Source organism: Xenia sp. Carnegie-2017, unplaced genomic scaffold, assembly GCF_021976095.1.
Source record: "Xenia sp. Carnegie-2017 unplaced genomic scaffold, XeniaSp_v1 HiC_scaffold_146, whole genome shotgun sequence".
NCBI classification, from domain to species: domain Eukaryota; kingdom Metazoa; phylum Cnidaria; class Anthozoa; order Malacalcyonacea; family Xeniidae; genus Xenia; species Xenia sp. Carnegie-2017.
The window spans coordinates 4812-31763 of NW_025813454.1; the positions used below are offsets into that span (position 1 = coordinate 4812).

The following is a 26952-nucleotide window of genomic DNA, read 5'->3' on the forward strand; positions in this document are numbered from 1 at the left end:
TAAAATGAAAGAAATCAAAACGTATATTACGTGGTTTGTAGCTACATCATGCTGTTTTATTGTTTGTCTCGATTTTTGCAAATAATTTTGACTAATTGGTTTTGACATTAATTTTTTAATAAGCGTTTAACTTTCAAAACCGGTTAACTATATTTATGATGCATTGTGGTAGAGAGACGTGTACATACATGAGTGTCTGAGAATTTCAAGTGAATGATAATGAATCTATAATGTCACTTAAGGTAAGGTTTTCCATTTCAAACTCATTTAGACGGTATTATTTTTAAAAGTTATCGAATCTATTAAAATACTCGCGATAACTAAGATCATGAGCAAACCACAGCACGTCTGATAGATTTTATTTGTTTAAATATGACATTAAGAAACTCTTTTCGAAAGTATTAGATTTCCAACATCGCTTACTGTTGAATAATAAAAGTAAACGTCTTCATGCTTTAATCGAGCGACATAACACTTCATTCAATTAAAAACAGGAATAATGCAAATTGAACTTTTAAAGGTCGACTATCAAGAAAACAATAATATCTTTTTGCATTGCGCTGTCTGTCAGGCTTTATGTTGATGCGCCGAAGTGCACAATCTTATTAGTGTCAGGCTGTCAGCTACATCAAAGTCGTATCAATTTACAGAAGCAGAAGAAGCATCATTTCATGGTCTCTTAAAAATACTGAACGTTCAAAAAGCTTAGATTATTACTTTCTAACATATTATATCAGTGCATTGAAAAACACGAAACTACTCAAAATGCCAGAAACAACCTAAACATCTCAACAAGTTGTAAAAGTCACTGAGTGTTAAAAGCCTTTAAAAGTATAAATTAATTAACATCGTTCAATGCATTTTTTGTCTGTTATTTTAATATGTATGCAATAAAAAATTTGTAGCTTTTGCAGTGCTTATGTAAACAATAACTGTTTTAATTCACTGATTAAACATTGTGCGGGATTTCTGTACATACATGGCTTAATATTTCTTTTCTACCATTGCATGACCTACGTGATCAAAAATGTAAATTTTACCTCAAATATAACTTATAGGATTATTTCTGTCAAAGAAACTAAACTTATAATGATTTATTATATTATATAATTTCTATATTGATACAAATTCAATGCTGGTTAGATAAAAATCTCGTACCCAAGTTCGAAATTATCTAATTATTTTATCTATGTATATGTCAACTTAAATAAGTTGAAAAACTCAGAAGACTTTTATCTATTGAAGATTTGCTCCGCTTTAAAATTTTAGAGCTTTTGTTTGTGAAAGAATGAAGTAATTATAAATTAGTGACAATAACAGTAATTGTAACTTTACAACATAGCAAGATTAAATAAAAATTATATTTGGGGCTACATGAGAAACAGATGTCAAGGTGAAAAGATATAAATTTGCGTGATAAAAAAAACCTCACATTAACTATTTATTCATAGAGATTAAATTAACGTCTACCTTGATACTTGAAACGACAGCAACAAGAGAAACAAAATGTCAAACTGTGACGTACATTATAACCGGATGAATATAAACACAAATGATATAAAAACAACATAAAAAAATCAGATGTTGTTAACATTATTAAAGTAATAGAAATATACTGATAGTCAGGCGGAAAAAGTGGTCTTATGGTCATATTGAGCATTATATTTGAAACATTGTTGATCTTAAACTGGGGAAATTCTCACGAATGTAGCTATATTTAGTTCTGTTAGTAACAGTAAATAAAGAACTGAACGAAGAAAAACCTTGCAAGGTAAAAGAAATGTTTTTATCCATATGATATCTACTCATATTTCTATAAAGGAATTACATTGACATGAAGCTGGAAGCTCGTTTTTTGTCCTCACACAAATGAATACTTCATTTGTGTTTAATGAGCATACTGTGAAATAATTAATATTACTGACCTCAAATATTAAAAAGAATTATTGCTTTTCACAATAACATAAGAAATAATCAAACGACAAAGTAAATTTATTCCAATAGGACCTTTGTTGAGGTCTGCAAAAGGATAGCTTTTATTTTGTACCTATAGCATATTTTGATTCCAATTGAATTAGGTTTCTTAATGTTATTCATCCAAATTGGAATAAATTTAGCATCTATACGTACATAGGAGTGCACAGATGGAGTTCACAAACTATGCTTACGATTGCGTGTCTTGGCTTGACTGAGTGAAACACGTATATAAAGCTTCATTTACGATTACAAATACCTGCTGTCGTAGACACATTAAAACGAATCATGTCACCAGTTTTTTTATACTACCTGTCATGCAGTATGCAAGCATGCTAAATCATAAAAAGCTAGAAGTTAAGATGCGTCCAAATAATCATATTTGTTGAGCTCCATCGACATGCTACAAAAAAGTGAGTCGCCTGTTTAATATTTTACTGTCCATGAAATTCTCATGTTATCGTAAATTATTTTAATAAAGTTAGATTATATTAACTTTAAGTAACCAAAGGTTATTCAAGCACAAATATAAGTGAAATGCAACATAAGCATTTCAAAATACAATAGTTTTGCTTTATGCATAGTCACGTATTGTAAATTCCTGTATACCTCACACTAAATGTGTCTAATTGTGTGGTAAAAACTAATTTTGCTGCATGTTTAATTGCGATTGATTCGTTAGCTTTTGAAACTTACGCACTTAACATATGACATGGCGTCAATTTAAAAAACACCTGATATCTATTGACGAGTATTCGAAATTAAAGCCTTACATTTTTATTACAACAGAAGACTAAGGAAATAACCAAACAATGAGCCTTTTGATCTTAGTATGAAATAAGACATTTCTGATTCATACATAGCGTTTCTTGAAATGCTCTATGATCTGTTGTAGCAGGATAACGATATGTTATTTTTTCCCACTCTCAATTAGCTACATGGTTTAGGAGAGGCAATTGTTTAGGTCGGTCCGGATGGAAAAATTTCCCCTTGGTCTCAAAAACGTCCCTCGGCCTCAGGCTCTTTTTGAGACCGCGGAAAAGTCATTTCCTATCGGGACCTCTCAGCCGGTAAATAACATATAGTAATACTTCACTAAAATTTTTGTTTTCTGTGCTTGAATGATAACTTTATGTATTTTAGTACTAAGCTTTTTTCTTCGTGTTTACCATATACGTAATAGAGAACTATTCAAATGATACGCGATGTCATCAAACTAAAGTTTAAGATGTTCCAATTATGATGCAATATGAATGCAATTCAGTTTTATAGGCACCAAAACGTTCAAAAATAGCCAAAGTTTTTGTTTGAGTTTATACAATTTTTTGAGAATTTCGAACTATCTTAACTGTAGGCTCAACAAAAACCTGTCTTACATATAGCTACACTATAGAACACACCCATACATTCAAGGATTAACGAACAATAATCTCACAAACTAAATCTACTAGTTATAAATCTTTGCCGATCACAAATCTTTGCTGATCTTTATGGCTTTCGATTTTAAGCTCAAAGTAAGGTTGACTCTTGTTTGAAAGATGAAAAACGTTTCTTGACATCTCAAAAGATACATAGCTAATAAATGTTAGGGTATTTTCGGTTGAGGAAACTAAGAAAGAAGATGTATTATGTCAAAACTACAATAATCGATGCCATAGTTCGGGTATTATGTCATTCGTTGTGTAACTAAAAAGCAAAAGCAATACTTCTTCGCAAAGACCGAGCAACTTAAGTTAGTAAAAAAGAATCGAATTTCTTTATTATTTCAGACAAAACTTCCACGAATAAATATTATATAAATTTGTACAGCGGGCAAGATGAATTTCTAACAGGGCATGATTTGGCTAATTTGACTCAACAAGATATTGATTAGTTCTACGTTTGCTATTATGCTTTGTTGAATGCCGTAATCTGAGGAGCGTCTATAAATCTTGATGATGGTATAATCAATTTCTTTATGAAATCATCTTTCTCTCCCATAGAAATCATGCACTCTGATGAACTGAAGGAACTAAATGGAGGATATTCCAAGTTGAGTGTTAAAGAAAAGAGAAAGCATCTTGGCAGATATCTTTGGGAGGATTTTGTAGGAAATTCAACCTTACATGGTCTTCATTACGTGTTTCAAAAACGTCCAGGATTACAACGCTTTATTTGGCTTATTCTGCACGGTTTTATGTTTTCTTTATTCATATGGCAAACTTCAACAATTGCTCAGAAATATTTGGAATTTGATGTGACCAGTTCCATTGAATTGGTAACTGAAGAAGAAGTAAAATTTCCAGTCATAACATTTTGTAACTTCAACAAGTACAGAAAAGTTTTATTAAAGACACAGACTTTTCAAAGTAATTGAAAAAAAATACCCTCTTTATGAAAATGAAAACAACAGTGTCGATTGGACAAAATACCCCAAAATCAATGATTTGAATATGACAGCATTCATTTATAATGTAAGCCATCAAATGGACTATGACAATACAACTAAGAAGGGAATGCTTTATTATTGCACATGGAAAGGAGAAATATGCGATAAAACATATTTTAAACCAACATTAACAGACATGGGTCTTTGTCACACGTTTACTCCAGGTATTTTAGTTTGAAAATGTTTTTTATGAAACACCAGATAGTTTTGTTTTAGAAATTCAAAAATTACCATACTATAAACCCAAATCGAAATTTTTGCTTTGATGTCAAATATTAACGATGAAATACAATCATTGTGTATCTTAATATAGTTCTTCAAACTCACAATATTAATGAATTTTTACAGATAAAAGCAACAACAGTAAAGTAACTGCTCCAGGCAAACATTCTGGACTACATCTCAGGATATCAGTAGAACAATCAGAATACATTGGATTTCTCGAGTTTTCAGCTGGATTAAAAATTAGAATACATGATCCAGATGAACTTCCTCTGGTTTCAGGATTAGGTTTTGCAGTAATGCCAGGATCTCATGTTTATGCAAGTATTACACGACAAAGGGTGAGTAGACAAGCTGAGCAGCCAATAATGCTGCTGCTGTTGTTTATAAATGGCTTGCTATGTCCTTTAAAACTACTTATTTAATTGTCGTTAAATACTGAGTAAAAAGTTAGTAAATTATATGAATATGTGACTTAATGATGAGCTTTGATCAAACACGATTTCCTTTAAGTATATTTTCTATTGTACGAATACCAGGAATGTACAACTTTATCTTTGACTGTTTTCCAATAATCTTCATAATTTTCTACAGTGATATTTTACATAAGTGGCTTACAAATGTTTATTGAATAGGATAAACGGTACTTTCTGTAAGTATTGTTATATAAAACTGAATTTGATGTATAATTGTTTTATAAAGTGGACATTATGTTAGTGATTAAGACGAGCATTGATTCTTGACTTGGCAAACATGGGAAATACTCAGTACCTTTATGGCATCTAATAATAGAAACGTTATAACAGAAAATCTTGAATTATTATTTTTAGACAATTGATGTATAATTGTTTTATAAAGTGTACATTATGTTAGTGATTAAGACGAACATTGATTCTTGACTTGGCAAACATGGGAAATACTCAGTACCTTTATGGCATCTAATAATAGAAACGTTATAACAGAAAATCTTGAATTATTATTTTTAGACAATTTCGTTAAAGTCTCCTTATAAAACAATGTGCGAAGATAAGAAACTTCCAGGAGTGAAAAAATATACTATTGCTGCTTGTTATGAAGTTTGTAAACAGAACTACATTGCAAAATCATGCAAGTGTCAAACATTTTATATGAGAGGTAACTGTATACTATATATTGATAAATTTATGCATGCGCGTAAAATTTACATTACAGTATGTCTTATTAAACAATAAACCAAATATTTTGAAATGAATGAAATATGAATATAGCCATGAACATGCTGAATGTATTTTATGGAGTTGACAGAAGGAATTACTATCCGAAATATACCTCCCTGGTTTCAGGACTTTTAAACCCATGTTTTTTGGATTCTCAACAAATACTTTGACATCATTTTTATAGATATAAAGTACAAACCATGTAACGTTAAACAGTATTTGAACTGTGTATATCCCTTGGAAGGTTAGTACACAAATGATACAATCTAACTGTAATATGTAAATGATAAAGTCTTGGAGTCTTTGACAAATACAAATTCTTCTCGCGATTGTTTTCAAAAATTTCTGTAGCAATATAGTGGAGGGTGGTGACGAGAGAATGGTGGATGGAGGGAGAGGGAGGATAATGGTAGTCAAGTGATATTGAGTCAAGTGATATTGGAGAGTAGAAAGGGAGAGGCTTAAGCTGGAGAGGAAGAAAGAAGCGTAAGGTGGAGAGAGAGCGCTATATTCTAAGTATTCGGTTGTGACCAAAATTGCGTGAAAACTGTCTTTATACAAGCTGTTTCACCCATTTCACAAGTTTGAAATAAATCAAATGTGATCTGACTTATTTATTCATTCAAATTTATAGAGAAGTATTCCAGTTCATCAAATAGTTCCAAATGTGAATGCCCTGAATCATGTGACTCAATGAAATATAACGTGTATCTTTCTTATGGTTCCTTCCCCAGTAATGCATCAGCAACACTTTATGCAGCTACTGAAAACACAACATCTCAAAACTTCAGGTATTGTTACTGTCAATTAGGCACTTATAAAATGACAACGTTTAAACAGTGCTATACAAATTGAAATTGCAATATTTATCATCAAGGGCAATACTTGAAACAGTAAAAATTTTGTGAAGCAGATTTATATTTTTATTTCTTTTATAAAATAATAATGCAAATAATAATTCCTAAATATTGTTTTTCATAACGTAGTCTGATATGAACAATTGTAAACTCGCCAACTCCACTGTAAAATCAAAAATGTTAAGTGCAGTTGGCGCTACCCAAACAAAATCGAGACAGCAAAATTTCTTCAATAATATTCTTAACAAATGATTATCCATTCATCCGGTCAATCAAAATATCATAAACATTAACAAAATATTCTGATTAATTGCAAGTCAAAACTGACTAACCTGTTTTGATACTATATTTTGATATAAGAACAGTATTACATAATAATAATCTTTTATCATGTTTTTCAGTACTTGTTTTTTTTTTCAAAAAAAAGCCAAAGAATGGTAATTCCGTAATCCTACAAAACCACAGCTTCGCACCTTACGTTTAGAGATTAAGTGCTTACTTAAAAATAATGGTTTCGATCTCCACAAACAGCAGACGTGAGCAATGAGCTTTAGAAGCCCGATGCTATCTCTTTTCAGTGACATTGACAAAGGAGACTCTTTTGAATAACTATTGTTTTCACTTTATTCAACTTCTCCATTTCATTTTAAAACAGTTTTCCAATCATTCATTCAGAGTTCATTGTATCATATAAAAAACTTTTCACAAGGTCGCAATCACATGTGCTGAAGCACCCACAAAACTATGAATAAAGTAGCATGTCAAAGGTCAAATGGTGAATCAAGCCAATTGTCAAGCATCTTTCATATAAGATCTTAGCACTATTTTTTTATTTGATAATTATTTTTCTGATGATCTACTCAGCTAAAGGCACAAATACCTCTCTTTATATATAATTTATACGAATCATGACTTGCTAAGTTCCTATTAATTAATATTAAACAAACGCACGAGATATTTACCGGGAAACATCGTACAGAGGTGCTTTTGTATAGAAGTTTGGTGTGATTTTTTAATTTTAATTTTTGATAAAATTACGTTTAGTGGCAAAAATTTTACAAAGAAAATCTATAAGTTCGCTACTTTACTCTAGGTTTTCCAAGCCTTATAAGAACAAATTTTAAAACTCAATTAGCTACATAGTTTAGGAGAGGCAATTGCATTATAAATATGCGGCTACGCTGGGCCACATATTTTCTAAACGTAGAATGAAACAAAAAAATTGTTTTCGAAGCATAAAGGCAATGACAAAATATATTTTTTAATTTTGAATCAACGGGTTCTATCCGTTCGTTTTGTTTTTATCTTGTCAAGAACATCCATTTCTTTATTATTAATTAATGAAGACTCCTTCAAAACCATGAACTTCAAGAATGCATGCAAACAGTGTTTCCAACGTTTTTTTGATTTTTTTTGATTACACATCGTTTACAACCATAATTTGTTTTAAAATCTTCCCTTACAACCATCATTTATTTTAAAATTCACCCGTACTAAGTATATTCAATAATAAACCCATGTTATCTGTATCATAATTATCTACTTTATTAATAAGTTAATGTATAAACAAGAAAACTCCATTTTAATTGCGACAAAGCTGGTACTTCGGCTGCACACCGAAATCACTTTCATCCATTTACTTCTTACTGAATCTTCCACTCACAAATTTTCACGCTTCACTTCTATCATTATTTTTTCGGTCATAATATACTTTAATCGTTTGTTTCAGTATCCTACGGTGTTCTTACCACCAATGTCTGTATCCAAAACTCTGCAATAATTCCAACTGTAAAAAGGATTTCAATTTTTTTGCCTTCTTCCTCTGATAGTTCCAAAATGAACGACACGGAGCAAAGAGATTTGATAAATCTTCTACACTTGATCTCTGATTTTGCACCTTATGATATTTTCCCCAATTTTAACAAAGGGGGAAAAATAGCACAAAATGAAATAGCACAATATGAAAAAGAAAGTGCTTGGTAGCTACTTTTCACCATTCATCTTGAGAACTTCAAACTCCTCATGCATTAGTTTATTTTTGAACACAGAAGAGCAAAATATATTGCAAGCTTTCAATTTTAGGCATGAATGATCCATCCTAGGTCTGTTTAAAATTGTCAACAATAACAAAACTTTTGATGGTGAATTTCTTTTACATTTTTTGCGAAAATTTTAATTTTGTTTAAGGGAGCCAAACGAAATAAACGTCAAACAAGAATACAAATCGATTGATAGGTATATTATGTGTCTATTTCACAAGTTCTTATATACATTAACATGTAGTTCTAATGTGTTTTTAACAATTATATTGTACCTTTAAAGGTTTTGTATAAAGTAATGATCTTAAAACTGGAGCCACGTGATTTAAAATATTACAAACAAAAAGCCAGTGCTCCTTTTAAAGCAACAACACAGAAAATATGATTGTCATGAAGATAATCTAAAATCAAACACTTAAAGATAAAGCTTTCACAAATCATGATTTCTCGATGACTAAAAGTTACAAAGTTAGCTAACATGGAATAGAAACTTTTAATTTGATGTTTTGTTGTTGAAAACAATACACCTCACAAATGATAAACAGGCATTTATGCAAGAAATCCACGGCTTTTCACAGCTACATTTACAGCTAAATTCTTATTTATTTTCAAACTATTGTTTTATCAAATTTGATGAAAATATCAACAGTAAATGGTATATAGCACTTTCATAGTTACTTAGTAATATGATTTAGTCAACACAAATTTGCAAAACAGAACATGTGTACAAATAGTCAACTATTTTATGCTAAAATCACCTGCGTCAATTTGTTCATTTCAATTCTCATAAGATTCAGAATGCTACCATAAATGGTAATATTTTGTGTCTGAAATGTATTGCCCTTGATATTTATTTTAAAGTTGAAACTAGACGTTCACAAAATATAAAGATAAAACGTACTAAATTGTAATAAATAGCACTATGTTTAGGTATTTGTATGATCTATTTGTAGGACAAATATGGTTGCAATAGACGTCTTTTACGAAGATCTGATTTACAAAGTTCTCAGACAAGTTCCAGCATATACCTTACAAAGTTTACTGGGTAAATTGTCATTTTCATTATCCATTTAGAAATAAGAACACCTTACATCTTATGGTATTTCATTCACAACACTCTTCAAAGATAAATTCAAATATTTTGCATATCCTATGCGTTTTTTATTCCAGGATATTTTTTTGATAAAATAAGAGCAACGTACATTGATTTGCATGTATTTTTTTTATCTTTTTTTAGGTGAAATTGGTGGCTTAATGGGTTTGTTTCTTGGTGCAAGTATTCTGACAATGATGGAGTTTGTTGATGTTGCAGTCATGTTGATTTTGACTCGCCTTGGCATCCATAAATAGTCTACATACATCTTTGATTTATGTGAGTTGTGTTTCATATTTGCTCACTTAACAAGAATTTGTAACTCCAAAACTCTGCATATTTTTTAGCCAAACGTTTACCTTGAAATTTGGTTTAAAGAGACACAATAATAATCACACAATTAGCGAGTAGTTCACACTTTTTGAACTACTTCAACAAAGTAACTTTACTGACATGCACGTATCCATTCTACACTTGTTGATCACTTTTACTTATAGCCGATAAATTATTTCTACTCCAGGTTTTGCGTGGTGAAGATTATGCACAATGTCAGTAAAAGAGATCGTAATTTATGACAAGTGTGTTTTGTAGTTGCTAAGCAGCGAAATTAATATGACATCATTTTTGTACTTATGCCAGGAAGTCTGGGAATATTTTTTGTAATAAAAATAATTAGTTACATTAATTTGCACATGCAATGAGTAAAGAGTCGTTTTTGCCTCGTTACCCTATTAAACTGTTTAGATAATGCCAAATATAAAATTCATGTTAAAACTTTGATATTGTACCTTAAATATTTATTTAGATTTCTATTGATGAATACTGCGGAACGCGTGAAATGTTATTGAGCCTGCGTTAAATAGTAAAGTGTGTATTGTTGCTAAACGTCGTGTAATAAATATTCTATTAATGACCAAATATTACATGACATGACATTATAGAGGACAACTGCTGGTTGAGAAAGAAAAATAAAAGTTTGTTTAGCTATCTGTAAAATAGTGGAAAACTGGAAGATTATACCAAAAGTTGTATGAAGACATTTTTTGTTTTCATTTTTGTTTTGAAACTTTCATCTTGTATGATTAACTCAAATTTAGAGTGTTTGCCCTACTTTTAATTTTATAGTGAAAGGAATGCAATAAAGTATGAATTATTACATAGTTAATTTTTTCATCAAACTTTATGAAATTATGAGTAAAAGACAACAAAGACAATGTGTGGTAGTTAGATTTACTAAGTGGCTAATTAATGCAATGAATTCTGACACGCGATGAAAGAATCAAAAACTTAATATGACAAACTAAGCAATGGCTGATAAAATATTACGATTTCTTTTGAAAATTTTTTCTTCACTTAAGAAGTGCAATATTTAATTATACATTAGCTATTGTGTGGATGTTATACCTCAGAAATGCTCAATCATTAGTAATATTGTACTAATGCAACTTTATTAATTGCTAAGTTACGATCATAATGTCAGCTAATATTCTCAACCTCACATTTATCATGTCAATAACGGTTTTGTAAAAAACGGTGAAATTCACCCACTGCATTTGCTAAGCTTTGAAATGTATTATTTATTTCGTTCATTTTTTTCATTTAGAACAAGAAGAACCCAACACAAATTCCACATGATTATATTTAAAGGAATAAAAAGAAAATATTTTCATAGGAAAATTTTATGAACTGATCGTATTAGCTGTGAACCAAACGTATTTGCATAATCATACAAACACATTTCAGTAACATCATTGTGACATTCTTTCTCCCAGTGGTGATTTGATAATGGTATCATGGAGTAGTTTCAACGATATATATTTATTGTGGAAAAGTAAATACGCCAATATATTGTGTAAAAGATTAAAACTTGTGGTTAGTAAACAATTTTTAAATTCGCAAAACCGACGCAAAAGATCATATTTAGGTGAGATAATATTATATAGCAATTGTATGCACTATTGTATGCTGTAACACTCATGTTTTTAAACTTTTAACGATGCTGTTTTACAAAATAGCTATTTCTTAGTTGAAGTTTAGGCATAGAATGTAACATCTTGCAAAAATAATTCATTGGCATTAGTCTCTATATTTAAACGGATTCTAAATTTGCATAGTCTCTATGATAAACCGATAATTTTCTACGCACGAAAATATCATATAAAGTATCTTTCAAAGAAATAAACCAAATTTGCAAAACTTTTCACGTAGAAAACACAGTATCGTAATGTTTTATGACAAAGCAGTTGACTTTGTCAGTAGAAATCATTGTTGTACAAATACGTTTATAACAACATGGAGGGGGTGTACTGGGGATAACAAAGATTTTTATCACAAAATTGAACAGCCATTTGCCGTAAAAAATCTTTTTCTATGTCTTAGCTTAAGTATCCTACTGTAAAGTAACATGATTCAGCAGTTGAATACATATGTTTTATCTATCATGTTTATCATCCCACATATAGATTTTGTAAAATGCACAGATATTCGTCGTAGATAAAGCGGCTTTTGTGCTTTAAGGTTGACAAAAATGAGACAGAAATCTAAAGATTCATGGAATGATAAAAAAGCTCAGATAAGATCAAAAAAACACATGGCAAATGTGAGAAGAGTAAGTCATACAAAGAACATCATTAAAGTTACAGCTGAAGTGAATATTTCTCAATATTCATACACAGAGAAAAAAGAGCAAAAAATGAAACATTTTACCTCTAGTCCTGTCGCTTCAAGTAAAACATCAGAGCCTTCAGATCACAAGCATTCTTTTGCAACTGATAAGAAAAAGAACCTCGCTACAACTCACACCAGGACATCTAAACGAAAGAAGAAATTCAAACTACACGCCTGGACATTTTGTTGTATCTGCAACAAGCCTGATTATGGCCGGCTCACCTTACATGGAATCCACATTTCTTAAAGGCAGTAGGTCGATGGAGGATGTTTTTCTTGGAAAACAAGAGTTTTCTTTTGAAAATCTTGTATTTGAAGGAGGAGGAAGCAAAGGTATTGCTTATGTTGGCGCATTACAGGTATATTATGTTCTGATGTTCATCTTCAAATCACTGTAATGTATGTTCAATTTTGGCTTTTTCATATTAACATAAAGACAATGACACAGTAATATAATCTTAAATACTGTCATGAAACGAATGCTTTATTCACAAAATATATTCCGATGAGCAAATCTATCAATTGTTTAATAAGAACCTAAATTTTAAAACGACCAACTCATTACCCAGGCCTTTAAGAAGCATTGGAATGGAAGTTGTTATATGGGCAACAATTTTAAATTTTAACAATGTTATGGCCGTCATAATTTCTCCGTGGCGAATTCACCAGTATTACCATCACGATTGTGGCACTCAACACATTCCACAATAGTCTGTATTAGCACATATACTATACTAAATACTGTAATGTTCAAAGACAATTGTAGTATCGTACATAGGTTCCTCCATGTAGAAGACCACAAAAAAAGGTTACCAAATTTTATAAGGCCTGGGGTTATTGGCCTGGTTCACAAGTATATCTTTAGCAAGAACGACAACATTTTTATTTCTAGTTCTTTAGAGGTCTAAAGACTAAGAAATCAGTTTACAAAGACTAAGAAAAATCTATTTAAATCTTCCTTTGTTTTTCTTTCACTCTTATTTTAGCTTATGCTTAAATCTTTTCATATGCTTGCGTTTACGTAAAAGTTTATGTTGCTTCCTTTATTCTTTTGTTTAATCTTTTGTCTTAGCTTGTGTTTATGCATATTTCATTCGTGTGAACCAGGCCTTACACTATAGGATGACTGAGAACAGTTACATTTTAATTTACATAAATTTAATGTGTACAAATATTTGTACAGTAATGTATAATGAATGCCAATCAGGTATTAGAAGAAGTGGGAATATTAAAAAACATAAAACGATTTGCTGGAGCAAGTGTTGGTGCTATGGTCGCATCTTTAGTAGCAATTCGCGTTTCACCGGAAGAACTTCAGCAGTTTCTTTGTCAGGATGTTGGCAAAGTATTATCAGGTAGATCTCCATACATTCCCATAAAATTCCTTCAAATACGATTGTAGATTAACTCCAATACATCAGTGTACTTTTAACAAACAACTATATGTACGAGAACCAAATATTTTAAACTACTTTGCGATAATTGAACAGGCAAAAGCTACCATATAAACTGTCTGCATAATTATGTATATTTAACATGGTTTATGGTATATTTAGACCATTCCTGCGGATACTGTAGTCTTCTACCAAATCTAAGAAAAGGTTTTGGTTGGAATTCTGGCAAGAAATTAAACCATTGGTTTGGTGAACAGTTAAAAGAAAGAACTGGAGATAGCAATATCACTTTTAAAGAGGTTAAAAAAATTTCATAATTTATCGCCCTGTGAATTCATTTATCATAATGACATATACATTTAGCATGTGTATTGTAGGTATTTCGTCTGTTTGGCACAGAGATATGTATTGTAGTTACCAATTTAAATCATATGTCGGTAGAATACTTTCATCCTAAAACAACCCCAAACGTCCCATTACGAAAGGCTGTGAAAATGTCGATGGCCTTACCAGGTAAATTAAAATGAGTCCAATTATGAGTAATGACTGAGAAGAGATGAAAGGCTTGATTACTCTAAAGTGCGAATTCGTAAATCTTATAAAAAGTTGGATGATATACACTTTGACATTTCATTTACTTGAAAATTAGCATTTAATGTGAGCAATACTTTCACTTTTTTCTTATGAAATAGAAAGTAAATTCAGTTTTCACTATGCAAAGTTTGTAATATCCATAATTTTTCGTACATGTTTTAGGTGTTTATCAGGTTGTTCGAGAAACGTTCAATGGTCAAGAAGATGTCTATGTTGATGGTGGTTTACTGTGTAACTACCCAATTCACGTGTTTGATGGTACAAGATTGATATTTTTGCTCAGTATTAATAACTAATTCCGCCATTCATTGTATGTAAGAAATTATGAGCATGTACAAAATATTTCTCTAACCATTCAAAGAACAATTATTCAAAATATTATTAGAAGATTATATTTATATGTACATTTTGCGTGTACTAAAGGTTGGTGGTTGTCAATGGAATCACAGGATGCGTTTTCAAACGTTTAATTTCGATACACGACTTTGAAAGACTTTATGAAAAATCAGAACGATTTGGAACTTGGAATGAAAAAACGCTGGGAATAATTCTTGTTAGTGAGCAATGATACTTTGACAGCAAATGATTGGTAAATAACTGAAATAATTGAATAATTATGATTTTAGTATTCCAACAGTGAAACAGAATTGATGAAGACAACATTATCAGACAGACCTGGTAACAAACCACCATCTCCTCCAGACACAAAACTTGCTAAGTATGTGAACAACTTGTGTAATGAAGTTGAAAACTCAACTGATTTTTACATTGAAATACTCAATAGTTTTCATTATTTCGATAAAAGGCTTGCTCTTGCAGGTATTCATTTGATAAGTTGAATATCAATTTAAAATTTTAGTTGAACTTATCTTGAAATGTTGATTACTCGATTATATTAATCAATTTTATACAGCTATCAAAACTTATAAGACTCGTTCGTGTATTTTAATAATTTCAGTTCTACATTTTTTCCGGTTATAGACAACGATATAAACTAAAGCGAAAACAACAAAAAACAAAATTTGAACACGAACATATGGTTCACATTGTTGATAGATTTATGAAGGTAAAATTGATTTATAATAAAACAACAATTCCATAAAGTTTACATAGCTAGTTGGTAGCTATATATGTGAACTTCAAACTAAATGGATCATCTGTTTTGTTTTATATTGTTGGTGGGTTTAACTAAATGTCCAAAGTAATTGACATATTTTGTATGGTTTAGTTGCAGTGGCGTAACAAGACTTGCATGTCGGGTTACGCTATTGCTCGCACTCAAGAATCGACATCAATGTAACACATTTGTAAATTGTATAATCTCCTAGATCTTAGAAACATCAAAGTGACATGCTTTTGTGAACAAGTATCGTCATTTTTATTTATAAATATAGTTGGTTTGCCTATAAATATGGAGTGGAACAATAGTATAGTTGGGCTATAAATATGGAGTGGAATATGTAGAGTAAATTTACAAGACTTCTTATGTTTAAAAAATATAACTTTAGAACTGTGTGCAAAGTTCAAATCAAATTCTCAAACGTAGGTCTGTATAGAACTATTTACTGCTTTATTTAAGCCATTCGCTAATCTAAAATGAGCACATTTTGGTAAACTAGCAATTAAGATTGAAAATTTCTAAATGCACGCAGCCGCCATGCATTGATTTGTTTGAATATTTTATCCCCATATCGATTTGTTGTTTATCACAGATAAGACTTTTTTTATTATAAACTTCATGACGTTTTGAAAAGAAATGTGGTCTTTTTTGTGCTTTTAAACATACATAAATACATCGCTAGAATTTAGCCGTTGCTTAGAAAAATTGATAAAGTTTATATAATAAAAAAGATACTTTTTTATGTAGTTCAATAGATCAAAACATATTAAACTGATATCTGAAAAAACTTACATTTAATGATTTCTATATGACTTATAATTTAGGAGTTGGAAATCAACAATTTAAATGAAGACAGCCTAATAAACTTGCAAAATTTAGCACAGTTTTCAAAAACCTGTAAATCTTCACCCAAATGATTTAATGCAATTGTTTGGCGATGATTGTGACGCAAAGCAAGCATTCTCAGAAGTAGACAACGACAATGATGGAGAGGTTAGTCTGGTATTGTGAAAATATTATACGTTAATGATTTTGTTACGAGTAATTTGATTGGTTAATGACTTATTAACTATTGGTTAACAACGTATTGGTTAATACGTTAATGATTTTGTTACGAGAAAACACTTTTTTCTTTACCATAAGAGAAAATACTTTTTAATATCTTCTACTGGAAATAAAAAATTACTCAGTGAAAATTAAAACAACCTAATTCAGTAGCGGATCTAGTGTACGTCAAAATAAATTATAGCTCCTCAATTTTAAATTTAAATTACCTTCAGAAAAACACTAATGGTTTTTATTTCTAAAGAATATAATTTTACCAATGGATTAGCTTCTAAGGTGTTTAGAAATGTAAATATACGCCAAAAATGTGCTGCAGTAATCTATTTTTACGTAGTCTGATCCGCCACTGACCTGATTGAAAAAAATTTCATAGATCACGTTTCAGGAATTAATGGCCTTTGTGGCGAAGAAAGGCGTAAATTTAAAAAAAAGATTTCTCGGATACACCAGGAAAGAAATAAAAAACTTGCCTGATTTTTGCAGACTTTGCAAGTACGTAATGTTACACAAATTTATTTGCTTTACAAAGTCCACCAGTGAGTAAATTTATTAATTCTTTTTAGACAGCGTTACAAGTGAATGCCAAACGTGTATTTGTTGAGGTACTTTGATGTTTCTCGTAATTTGACTATGCACGCTTATCCAAATCAAGGAAACGTTTGTGAAAACTGAAGACTTGATCAGTGCATAGAAGTTAGCACCTTTTTGATGGAATTTTTACAAATGTCTTCGACGTTTTTACACTGAACTAAAATACATGGAACGCTACCTGTAATACAAAACCCAAATGATTTTTTGAAGCCTTGATTTTATCTCAGACACGCGTGTGTAATCAATTTTCACTCCGCGAGAGAATCTCGAAACACTACACACGCGTGTCTGGGGTAAAATCTCGCGTGTCTGATGTAAGATTTGGCTTCAATTATTTGCTTCAGGCAGCGTTCCATGTATTTTAGTTCAATGGGTTTTCATAAGCCAGTGCAAACACGAAAAACATCTTTCATTTCTTTTATGAAAAAAAAACAGTGCAAAACAGATAAATTGAAAGCAAATATTAAAATTTTCTCCCACATATGTATTCATGATTGATTTGCGAATTCTCTTTCATTGATTTCAATGAGCTCAGATTGGTTTGTACAGGCTAATGCAAACTTTGCTATAGACCAATCATGGCACGAGTTGTGTAGTGGTTATTTTGTAAACAACAATACAACACACAATCGCAATACAATAGCTACAGCAGTACACAAGTCATTAGCAACACAACAACATACAGGTCAAGTGCCTTACAACCATACACAACAATACACAAGTCGTGTATTTTGCAACAATGACTAGTATTTACAAATTACAAAAGTATTTTGCAACAATAACTTGTAAATTACAAAAAAAAGTATTTTGCAGCAATAAGTTAATGTTCTTAGAAACGTGACGTTTATCGATCAATTGGAATTGATACAGACTATGTGGAGGCAAATGACTTTAATTTGGAAAATGAAGATAAAGTTTTTCTTATTGAGGTATAGAAATAAACACCTGGATCTTTTATATCGTAAAAATGAAAAAATCTCATCTCGTACAGTCGATTGTATCTTAGGAAGGTGGAGGGGAAGGGGGGGGGGGAGGGGTGATAGGGCAAAGTGTCTACCCACACTTAGATTCAAAATGCCTTTTTGTCTTTCAACAACACATGCACTATGCAAAAAATAAGCATATTTATGCAGTGCTGTGCGAAATGGCCAGACTTGACGAATAGCAATAATTTTTTGCAACTTGAAAACTTTGGTCATTACTCGCATCCTTCCGCGCCCAACACCGTTTCAAATGTGAGTAGATAAAAATTTTGATGCTCCATAATATTGAGTAATTTGGCATCAACCGTGAAAAGAATCTTGTATGCTAACTATTCCGTGTTATCCAATGTTTTCTATCTCTATCATTGCATGCACATGCATGTGTGTGTACATAAAATATCAGGGACATTGAATGTTTTGTGTTTTCTTAGTCTGGAAGAATAGCAGCTCGCGCATATTTACATGAATACATAAAAAGACAAAATGCTGAGTGCGAGGTTTCTTCACCTACAGTCGAAGCATATCCACAATTATTGCAGACGAGAAGCAAAGAGTTCATATCATCAAAAGAAACATGGAGCAGAAGTTCAACAAGTAGCTATAAATCACTATCACCTGTTCTTACCCCAGTTCATATGGAATAATATACGATTTAAACATTGTATTCTAATGATGACACATTGATGGCTACTAAATTATTCATCTTACTATTAATTTTTTACAAATTTAGCAATGGGTTAGCAATGGGTTAGCAATGGGTTAGCAATGGGTTAGCAATGGGTTAGCAATGGGTTAGCAATGGGTTAGCAATGGGTTAAAGCAATGGGTTAGCAATGGGTTAGCAATGGGTTAGCAATGGGTTAGCAATAACCAGACCAAAAATTTGGTCCTTTAATGGAAATATTTAGGTGTTCGTTCTAATTTACAAAACACGTTCAAACACACAGGATTAACCGGATAGAACGCACATTATCTCCAGTCTATTTGTTATCAAATTCATCACAAATACACTTCCTCCATTTAGTGAGTATCGCCATATTTTTTTCGGTAAATATTTGAACAATTTTTGCACAAATTTCTGCACATAAACACACTACGTAGATGTTTAGCCGCCGTGTAAATTGTGCAAGGTTTTTCATCTATGTCAGTCGAAAATAATCCATAACTATCTAAATATAGTACATAAAAATTTTTAGAAAATCCTAAAAGCTTAAAAGTATTTAACTACTAATGATAAAACCTACCTTACAAAAAAAACGTAACTCTCTAGGACACTGATTGCAACATCAGTTGATAACCGTCTGCTACGTTGACGATTTTTTCCCAGCCCCAGGTTTAATGTAGAGATCTTCAGATATCGCGAACACGTCAGCACGACTGTCTTTATTGTATTCCAAGCATCGACGAACAAAATTCTGTAAGTATATAAAATTTCAGGAACAACGAATAACAAAATCAGTCAATATATAATGACGAGAAACTACGAAAGAAATTGATGAATGCCTTACAAAATAATACCTTTGCCTCCAAACTGACACTAGGTTTGGGAGGAAACTCTACTTCAGTTGCTTTTAAAATGGTTTTGTTTTCAAGGATTGCGGTTTGCGACATATTGTGGCCAAATGGCTGAAGAAATAGAAACATCACTAAAGCAAAGATTAAAAGAGTATTTTGCTACTACTATAAATGGAACATGACACATACAAATATATTGATCGATTTATCAAGTAAATTATTGAGGGAAAAGCGACTTGAAAGATTATATTGCATTCATTTCTCTTTCAAAATAAATTACTAGGAATTCTCAAGTCATGCAACTTCAATAAAATGCATACACTTCTGACAAATATTCTGAAACATAGGCAATGTATGTATTGAAAAATATTTTGATAGTTACTACATAAAAGATCTATCTTTTCATTCAGCCAGGTCAATCATTTAAAGCTTCGTCTCTGTTTACTAGTTGGAGGACCCCAAAGACAGTACTTCAGTAAAACTAACATTCTTTACAAATATGACGATATGATAGAACAGAATGGAAAAAATAACAACCTTTTTACCGTATAACATCTGATAAAAGATCACTCCAACGGACCAAACATCAACCTACGCAAGATTTAATATTATTAACATTTATCTGTTAAGTACAGCCATAACTAGCCTCTCCCCCATTAGCCATAACTAGCCCTCCCCATTAGCCAAAACTAGTTCCTTCCCCATAGCCAAATCTAGCCTTTCCCCCTCTCCAACTCTCTTAAACTAGTCAAAAATTATAACTGCCCAGTGAATATCAAACAAAAATGGCATGATCTGTCAATCCTGGAGATTGTGAGCGAGGCCTCAGATAATTTATTGATGAAATTGGATTTAATTTTATCATTTTTTTATCTAGTACATATCATGAATGAGCTGGTAGTCAATGCCATTTCGAGATAATTCATACACTAGTTGGGAGTATAACTTAATTAAATATAATAATTAAATTTCTATTTCACTTTTATAAGTCAGAGGAGAGTAAGTGTTTCTCTAAGTATATAGGACATATATGATAAAAACTTAAAATATTAAAGTAAGCATTGTATCAGCTAAACACCAGATGGTTGACAACCTACAAGAAACATCTGAATTGTTCTTGTTCACTGTAAATATTTCCTACACTCACTTTTGAAGAAATCTTTGGAGGTTCATTACTCACAACAAAACATTCAGGGGGGAGATACCAGTAGGTACCAGCTCCCTGTGACGTCAACTCCATACTATCGTCCTCAGTCTCCACAATTTTACTCAGGCCAAAATCTGTGATCTTTACTTCGCCACACAATGAGCCATTTCCCACCAAGAGAATATTACCTACGTACAGTAAAGTCATATTTTTCATCACACAAGCCAAATTTTCAAAAGTTAAGAGATATCAAAATTTTATTTTACAGTCGCAAAGGCGATTTTTTTAAAGAAAAATTTGGCTGTTGATTTTCTTATTAGTTGGTAGGCAAATGGAAAGGTTTTTCGACTTATAAAAAAAATATGTCTACTGTCACATTATTCAATTACTTTTCTTTCAAAATTCAAATGAATTGAGAGACATAAATATTTGATAATGGTGTTTGAAGTGACCTACCCGGTTTTAAATCATAATGAATAATTGGATGTTCCCTTTCATTTAAATATTTCAGAGCACTTACTACCTGAAGTTAAAACATTATGTCTTAGCTTTTATTTTATTAAAAAAATATTCAGTATCAAAGTTTGTACAGCAAGAAAAACAATACAATCGTTCTTACATACTTGCATTATTATTGATCTGGCCTGAAAAAATCATAACAAAATTTTAAAAAGTTATCATCTCAATGAGACAGAAATGAAGTCGACTTTACTTCATACCTCTTTTTCGGCAATTGTTTTGTGTTGTTTTAACAAAAAATCTAGGTCATTTCCGTCGCAATATTCTAAGACAGTACAAAATCTACACAAACAGACAATATGTTTGATCACAAAAATATAATGTACTCCAAATTGAAAAAATTACATAATTCATCGTTATCAAATAACTTACGAATTTGAATCAATTTCAAAAACATCATACAGGCGAACTATTCTCTACAAAATAAACCAAACAAAATGTTAGAATTCTATAAAGCATTTTTCCTTGTTTCCATTCATCACAAATCATTCATATACATGACAAGGCATACACAACATACATGATGGTTTAAAGTCTTGTGAATGTTGTATTCTCTAATAGCGTGTCTAAAACAAGAAAATTTCTTCATAAAAAAAGAGCTGATAGCAAGCACAACTCAGGTAATTACACACGTACCTGATGTAATTTTTTTATCTTCTTTCCAATCATTATTTAACTGGTGTATTTTACATGCAACATGACGTTGTTCCTTTAAATCAAATCCCTTGAAAGTAAATAGTTAAACATTAAGTACACAAAATTGCGTAACAAGATTTAGGTGGCAAAACACACACCACTCATCGTTGTACAACAGTACAACACAAAATGTTATAAAATCAACTGTTGGATGTTAAAACACAAATTAATTTTGAGCAAGAGTGATCAAATATTTTTATAAGGAAACGAACTGGCGAACATTGCAATGCAAATGTAAATATTTATGTTTACCCTTTATCGATACAACCTAAGACACATAACTTAAATATAAAATATGTACAAGATTTCAATCATAACAATCTATTATTGTACCTTATGAACCTCACTAAATCCCCCTTTTCCTAAAAGATGAAGGAGAAGATATCTTTCAGATAAAGTTGGATTATCTTTAAATCTATAAAAAAAATAATTATGTAGCAATAAACAATTTTGTCGAATTTAATAAACATGCCTGGATTTTCAAACTTATATTAGTCCCAAACATTTTACTCACCATACATTTCACTCACCATACATTTCACTCACCATAAACTTCACTCGCCATACATTTCACTAACTATACATTTCACTCACCATACATTTCACTCACCATACATTTCACTCACCATACATTTCAGTCACCTACATTTTCCACCATACATTTCTAACTATACATTTCACTTCACCATACATTTCACTCACCACATTTCACTCACACCATACTTCCACCATACATTTCACTCACCATACATTTCACTCCACCATACCTTTCACTCACCATACATTTCACTCACTATATTTTCACTCACCATACATTTCACTCCACCATACATTTCACCTCACCATACATTTCACTCACCATAAATTTCACCCATCACATTTCCACCCACCATACTCACCACCACACCTTACCCAAATTCCAATTCATCATACATTTCCCACCACCATACATTATCACCTCACATCTTTTACTCACGTACATCTTACTCCCATTCACACATTCACCACCACCACATTTTACTCACCATACATTTCACCTCCACCATACATTTACCTTACCACATCACCCACCATACATTTACTCACCATACATTTCACCCACCACACTCACCCACACCACCACACATTTGATCACCAAATTCACACACTCACCACAAATTACACATCTACCATACATTCACTCACCACCACTCACTCACCACATTCCACCACGATACATTACCTCACCACATTTCACCACCACACTTTCACTCACCACTCCCCACCCAATCACACACTCAATCTGACACATCTATCACATCTATTTCATTTCATCATACATTTCATTTCATTTTACGAGATCCAAACTCACTACCATGAACATACCCACGGAAACAACCACACATTTGACTGGACAAAACTCATACTCGACGCGCACAGACTAAACACGCACGCGAATTAAAGAAGCATGCAGTGAAGACAACGACACAATAAACAGACATATAGACATACCCATCATATACTCACAACCAAAGAAAAAGGACAAAAACTACAAACAATGTCAAAACCAAACACTACACTCTAATTATACACACCAACCATATTAACAACACACTAAAACCCATGGTAACTTTCACCCCATCCAATCACATTAATCCACACTAATCCAATTAGACGCTCTAAACGTCTCCAAGCTAAAACATGAATAAATATCCTCATTCTGATGAAGTCAGCAACGAGTCGAAGCTCAATAAAAATCATTAAAAAATCCGAGAAACGTTTATCTTTTATATATTTAACTTACCATACATTTCAATTCACTCATACATTTCACTGCCATACATTTCACTCGCCATACATTTCACTTACCATACATTTCACTCACCATACATTTCACTCACCATACATTTCACTTACCATACATTTCACTCCATACATATCACTACAACATACATTTCACTTACCACACATTTCACTTTACCATACATTTCACTCACCATACATTTCACTCACCATAAATCCTACTCACCATACATTTCTGCTAACTATACATTTCACCCACCACATTTCACTCACCATACATTTCACTCACCATACACTTCAATTCACCATACATTTTACTCTACCATACTTTTACTCACTGTACATTTTACTTCACCATACATTTCACCCACTACATTTACTCCCACCACATACTCACCACCATACATTCCCACTTCACCACATTCTACCCACCATACATCTTTTACTCTGCACTATTCACTTCACCATACATCTCACCATACATTTTACTCACACCATACATTACCCCACTACCTACCAATTACACATTCACACTCACCATAACATTTTATTTCATACATTTCACTCACCATACATTTTACTCACCATACATCACTTACCATACATTTTATCACCATACATTTCACTCACCATACATTTTACTCACCATACATTTTACTCAATCTGACATTTTATTTAATGCCAACATTTCACCATCATACATTTCACTCACCATAATATTTCATTTCACCATACATTTTACTTACCATACATTTCACTCACCATACATTTCAATTTCACCATACATTTCAATCATCATACATTTCACTCACCACTACATTTCCAGCACTTACCATGTTTCACTCACCTTACATTTCAGCCCACATTTCACTCAAGCATACATTCCACCTCACCACATTTTACCATACATTTCCACTTACCATACATTACTTTCACCATACATTTCACTCACCACATTTCACTCACCACATTTCACTCATCATACATTTCACTCACCATACATTTCACTTACCATACATTTTACTTACCATACATTTCACTCACCATACATTTCACTCACCATACATTCCCACCCATCATACATTTCACTCACCATACATTTTACTTTCACATACATTTCACTCACCATACATTCCACTCACCATACATTTCACTCATCATACATTTCACCTGCCATACATTTCACCTCTACCATACATTTTACTTCACCACATTTCACTCACCATTTTACTCACCATACATTTCACTTACCATACATTTTACTTACCATACATTTCACTCATCATACATTTCACTCACCATACATTTCACTTACGATACATTTTACTTACCATACATTTCACTCACCATACATTTCACTCACCATACATTTCACTCATCATACATTTCACTCACATACATTTCATTTCATTTCATCATACATTTCATTTCATTTTACGAGATCCGAACTCACTACCGGCAGAACATACCCACGGAAACAACCACACATTCGACTGGACAGAAACTAAAGTACTCGGACGCGCACAGACTAAACACGCACGCGAATTTAAAGAAGCTTGGTACAGTGAAGACAACGACACAATAAACAGACATATAGACATACCCATCATATACTCACAACTAAAGAAAAAGGACAAAAAAACTACAAACAACACCAAAACTAAAACACTACACTCTAATTATATTAACACCAACCATATTAACAACACACCAAAACCCATGGCAACGCATTTCACCCCATCCAATCACATTAATCCACACACTAATCCAATTAGACGCTCTAAACGTCTCCAAGCTAAAAACACGTGTAAATAAATATCCTCATTCTGATGAAGGCTCGAAGCAACGAGTCGAAAGCTCAATAAAAATCATTTAAAAATCCGGAGAAACGTTTATCTTTTATATATTTCACTTACCATACATTTCACTCACCATACATTTCACTCGCCATACATTTCACTCGCCATACATTTCACTTACCATACATTTCACTCACCATACATTTCACTCACCATACATTTCACTTACCATACATTTCACTCACCATACATTTCACTTACCATACATTTCACTTACCATACATTTCACTTACCATACATTTCACTCACCATACATTTCACTCACCATACATTTCACTCATCATACATTTCACTCACCATACATTTCACTCACCATACATTTCACTTACCATACATTTCACTCACCATACATTTCACTCTGCCATACATTTCACTCGCCATAAATTTCACTCACCATACATTTCACTCACCATACATTTCACTCATCATACATTTCACTCACCATACATTTCACTCATCATACATTTCACTTACCATACATTTCACTTACCATACATTTCACTTACCATACATTTCACTTACCATACATTTCACTCACCATACATTTCACTCGCCATACATTTTACTTACCATACATTTTACTCACCGTACATTTTACTTACCATACATTTTACTTACCATACATTTTATTCAATATACATTAAAGAATGAAGTGATTGATCTTATATTAACTTGAGGTAAAGTGAATATTTTTATCACAAAATATTCTTTCTCACCTTGACTTATCTTCATTATGTAAACGTTTCATCTCGCGAATATGAAGATTACGTTCTCTTTCAAGTTTTTCTAACTCGGTCGAAAGCTCACTTTCCTCCTACAAAATGTCCTTTCAAATTTTATGTGCATAAATATATACATGCACGAAAATTAAACTAAAATTATTAAAGTATTATTGTTGACTTAACGTACAAACATGAACATCGTTGACTTAACGTACAAACATGAACATCGTTGACTTAACGTACAAACATGAACATCGTTGACTTAACGTACAAACATGAACATCGACTTAAAGTACAAACATGAACATCGTTGACTTAACGTACAAACATGAACATCGTTGACTTAACGTACAAACATGAACATCGTTGACTTAAAGTACAAACATGAACATCGTTGACTTAACGTACAAACATGAACATGAAAAACGGAATTTCGACAAAATGAATTGCACAGATGGAGGGAAAACAATGGAATACAATAGCTCAAAA

General features: G+C 31.9%; 3 protein-coding genes and 1 long non-coding RNA gene across 7 annotated transcripts; 3 read left to right on the top strand and 1 right to left on the bottom strand.

Moving 5' to 3' along the window:
- Positions 1 to 202: 202 nt before the first annotated feature.
- On the top strand, positions 203 to 4284 carry LOC124435763. Its single transcript, XR_006945146.1, has 2 exons — positions 203 to 242; positions 3957 to 4284. It is a non-coding gene; the product is annotated as an uncharacterized LOC124435763 (long non-coding RNA).
- Positions 4285 to 4324: 40 nt separating this feature from the next.
- Positions 4325 to 11690, top strand: LOC124435762 (acid-sensing ion channel 1-like). Of its 4 annotated transcripts, none has more exons than XM_046985721.1 (9): positions 4325 to 4566; positions 4751 to 4965; positions 5611 to 5758; positions 6005 to 6064; positions 6455 to 6611; positions 8865 to 8912; positions 9670 to 9761; positions 9954 to 10088; positions 11413 to 11690. In XM_046985721.1, the coding sequence occupies exons 1-8, from the start codon at positions 4407 to 4409 to the stop codon at positions 10064 to 10066; spliced, it is 993 nt and encodes a 330-aa protein (XP_046841677.1). In that variant the 5' UTR covers positions 4325 to 4406; the 3' UTR covers positions 10067 to 10088; positions 11413 to 11690. The 4 variants fall into 4 exon arrangements, with proteins under 4 accessions (XP_046841677.1, XP_046841679.1, XP_046841678.1 ...); XM_046985723.1 differs by lacking the exon at positions 11413 to 11690 and adding an exon at positions 10330 to 11023; XM_046985722.1 differs by lacking the exon at positions 11413 to 11690 and adding an exon at positions 10615 to 11023.
- An 897-nt stretch (positions 11691 to 12587) lies between these two features.
- On the top strand, positions 12588 to 18887 carry LOC124435761. The gene is given in 16 exon segments (XM_046985720.1): positions 12588 to 12835; positions 13684 to 13831; positions 14033 to 14169; positions 14248 to 14383; positions 14627 to 14722; positions 14888 to 14917; positions 14920 to 15017; positions 15091 to 15182; positions 15446 to 15530; positions 16409 to 16464; positions 16466 to 16577; positions 17023 to 17125; positions 17128 to 17141; positions 17213 to 17251; positions 18074 to 18169; positions 18655 to 18887. Coding segments are annotated over 16 exon segments (1605 nt in total). The 5' UTR covers positions 12588 to 12685; the 3' UTR covers positions 18868 to 18887.
- A 285-nt stretch (positions 18888 to 19172) lies between these two features.
- Positions 19173 to 26555, bottom strand: LOC124435764 (serine/threonine-protein kinase tousled-like 2; the record flags this gene model as incomplete). The annotated part of the gene is given in 12 exon segments (XM_046985725.1): positions 19173 to 19638; positions 19742 to 19849; positions 20276 to 20329; positions 20886 to 21073; positions 21342 to 21408; positions 21509 to 21529; positions 21605 to 21686; positions 21777 to 21820; positions 21925 to 21970; positions 22037 to 22128; positions 22434 to 22515; positions 26458 to 26555. Coding segments are annotated over 12 exon segments (1011 nt in total), but the record flags the coding sequence as incomplete, so codon positions are not given.
- Positions 26556 to 26952: the final 397 nt, after the last annotated feature.